Genomic DNA, 3148 nt, shown 5'->3' with positions numbered 1-3148 from the left:
CAGCCATTGTAGCCATCTGAGGAATGAACCATCAGATGGAAAAACTCTCTCTCTTTTGTACCTCTGCCTCTCTGTAACTTGAATTTCAAATAAATAAATAAATCTTGGGAAAAAAAAAAAAACTACAGAACCCTAGATTCCTGTTTTGATAAAACAGAAAATCTATCACATTATCAACAGGAAAATTCCTGGTCCCCCTTAGTTCACCTGACCTAAAATACAATCCTCTAAAATGAACTTTGTTTTTAATTTCCTTTGCACTGTAATCCCAAGATAAGACAGCTGGACTTAATTGAAGTAGAATATGAATGAGTAATGAGCATATTAGGAGTTTTGTTTACAAATTGAAATAGATTTTTAATCACCCTACCATGATCTGGGTTGGCATTTCACAAGCACTTGCAACCCTAACTATACCAGTATATTGCAGATTTAAATATTAGTTGGCCTATGTGGTAGAAATATGCTTCATAAGCAGCTAAAGCTTAAAATGTCAAAAACACCATTCTGATCACTTGTTCCATCTTACTTCTAGAATTCTGACACCCAAACAATGGGAAACTGAACTTATTAGACCTAAAATCTCGAGTTGAGTAACTGAAGCAGATTAATACATAATTCAAGGAACCTTCAACAAGTAATTGACTTTGCTATCTAATAGCAACCCCAGAAAATAAGTCTTAAAGTTAGTAACCACTTCTTTTCTTCCTCAAACAGATGAAGTTCCCACTCCTGCATGGCTCCTGGAAATTTGAGCCAGGTCACTGAATTTATTCTTATAGGAGTCTCAGAGCGTCCAGAGCTGCAGCTCCCCCTCTTCTGTGTGTTCCTGGTGATCTATGGGCTGACCGTGGTGGGGAACCTGGGCATCATCACCCTCACCAGCGTTGACTCACGACTTCACACCCCCATGTACTTCTTCCTCCGACATTTGGCTATCATCAACCTGGGCAACTCTACAGTCATTGCTCCTAAAATGCTGATCAATTTTTTAATGAAGAGGAAAACTACATCCTACTATGAATGTGCCACTCAGCTGGGTGGATTCTTGGTTTTCATTGTGTCTGAGATCTTCATGCTGGCCGTGATGGCTTATGACCGCTATGTGGCCATTTGTAATCCCCTGCTCTACATGGTGGTGGTATCTCGGCAGATTTGCCTGCTGCTCGTTTCCCTGACTTATCTCTATGGCCTCTTCACAGCTATCATGGTTTCATCTTGTGTGTTCTCTGTGTCTTATTGTTCCTCCAATGTCATCAATCACTTTTACTGTGATAATGTGCCTCTCTTAGCTTTATCTTGTTCTGATACTTATATTCCAGAAACAGTAGTCTTTGTATCCGCAGCTACAAACTTATTTTTTTCTATGACTATAGTTCTCATATCTTATTTCAACATTGTCTTGTCCATCCTAAGGATACGTTCAACAGAAGGAAGGAAGAAAGCCTTTTCCACCTGTGGCTCACATATGATGGCAGTCACAGTGTTCTATGGGACACTGCTGTTTATGTATTTACAGCCTAGAAGTAATCATTCATTAGACACTGATAAAATGGCCTCTGTGTTTTACACTCTGGTGATCCCTATGCTGAATCCCATGATCTACAGTCTGAGGAATAAGGATGTGAAGGCTGCCTTACAGAGACTCATGGCAAGTCCGTGCTATTCCTTTAAGTCAATGTAATTTTAGAAACATGTAGGTAAATGAAGAAGTGGTTAAGATTAAGCTTTAAACACATCAGAGAGCAAAAGAAGTTTGATGGCTGACTTACAATTTTTCCAGAAATCCGGAAAAGCAAAAGATTCTAGGAGTTGGAAAGTACTGAATTTGAGTAACACACTGGGGATCTCTGAGTTATGAGAGTAGCACAGTAGCAAAGATGGTCTTCACTAACTTTTTCTGGTAATAAGCAGGTAGCTGGTTTGGAAGAAATGTTTCAGGAGTTATGAGAGAGATATTTATTAAGATTACATCAATGTGGACAGAATAATAATATATGGATGGGAAGTCAAACATATACTACCAATAAGTATATTTTGAAATCTTATCAGAGTCAGAATACATTTGAAATCATTCTATTTCAAAGAACATTGTTTAGATAATTTAGATGATTTTAAATGAAATCACCCTGTATCATCACAGAATACATTTTCATTTTCATGCTGTATTTCATTTGCAAGCATACTGAATTCTATAAAGATTTTCCTTTCTTCATGCTCTAAGCATCATTCTATTTTAGCATATAAAATAAGTGTCTTGTATTATGATATTATTACACATTTAAAAAGAAATTATCCTGAAAGTTTCTTACATAATTAGAAGAAACATTTAATTGTTTTTATAAAAATAGTTTATATTTTCTGATAGTTCTTAATTATTGAGTATGCACCTAAATCTGTTGTGCACCTTTGCATTTATATAGGAGGAGCACAGCCATCTCTCAGAACTAATGTATCAGAATAATATAATCAAGGTCATATTTTAATAAGCTTTATGGAGGAGTCTACAAGATAACTTTAAACATGAATCTTGACATTTAATCAAATAATTAGACTGGGAATAGCACATTAACATTATATATGCATGTTCACTATACTTGTGAGGCACTGTGCTAAAGAGTTTCTTCAAGTATAGTGACAACATCTTTGGGCATCATGATAACAAGACAAGAAATATAGTGCTGCAAGAAAAATTAGAGATATAGAAGAGTTGTAAGTTGTATATCTTTCTGTTGCCTTAGTGTTGAAATACAGAATCAGTGTTCATGAATAAACTCATGGTATCCCACACATATGGCCTTAATATGATTATGAATATCCCATCACCACAGAAATTCCCATTTGCTTATTTCCAGTAAATTCACATCCTCATTCACAACTACACACAATACTGATCTATGTTTTATTTGCTAATTGGAGAATTATCATAAAAATAGAACCATATAAATTATAGTGTTGGTTTCTTTCACTTAGCATAAGGTTGTGTGTGTTTCCTCCAAAAAGAGTGACACCTCAGTAGTAACAAAATGAATAGCCAGATCTTGGTCTCTGAAGACTCAGTGGTTCTATTAGCGGTTAAGTCCATGGCTCTTAATGACCCATGTTCACCTCTCTTTCTTCTCCCAGGATAAAGCAACCATATATTTTT

At 35.9% G+C, this 3148-nt stretch overlaps 1 protein-coding gene across 1 annotated transcript; it reads left to right on the top strand.

Annotated features, from left to right (window-relative positions):
- Nucleotides 1-736: 736 nt before the first annotated feature.
- On the top strand, nt 737-1684 carry LOC100342267 (olfactory receptor 8J3). Its single transcript, XM_002709132.2, has one exon. The coding sequence runs from the start codon at nt 737-739 to the stop codon at nt 1682-1684; it is 948 nt and encodes a 315-aa protein (XP_002709178.2).
- The last annotated feature ends 1464 nt before the right edge of the window (nt 1685-3148 follow it).

The sequence above is a fragment of the Oryctolagus cuniculus genome, chromosome 1 (genome assembly GCF_964237555.1).
Source record: "Oryctolagus cuniculus chromosome 1, mOryCun1.1, whole genome shotgun sequence".
Classification (NCBI taxonomy): Eukaryota; Metazoa; Chordata; class Mammalia; order Lagomorpha; family Leporidae; genus Oryctolagus; species Oryctolagus cuniculus.
The sequence above is the reverse complement of the archived record's forward strand: the minus strand, read 5'-3'. Positions and strand labels throughout refer to the sequence as shown.

What these genes read in the sequence shown, in the direction of transcription:
- LOC100342267 (XM_002709132.2), top strand. Translation starts at nt 737, where the DNA reads ATGGCTCCTGGAAATTTGAGCCAGGTCACTGAATTTATTCTTATAGGA.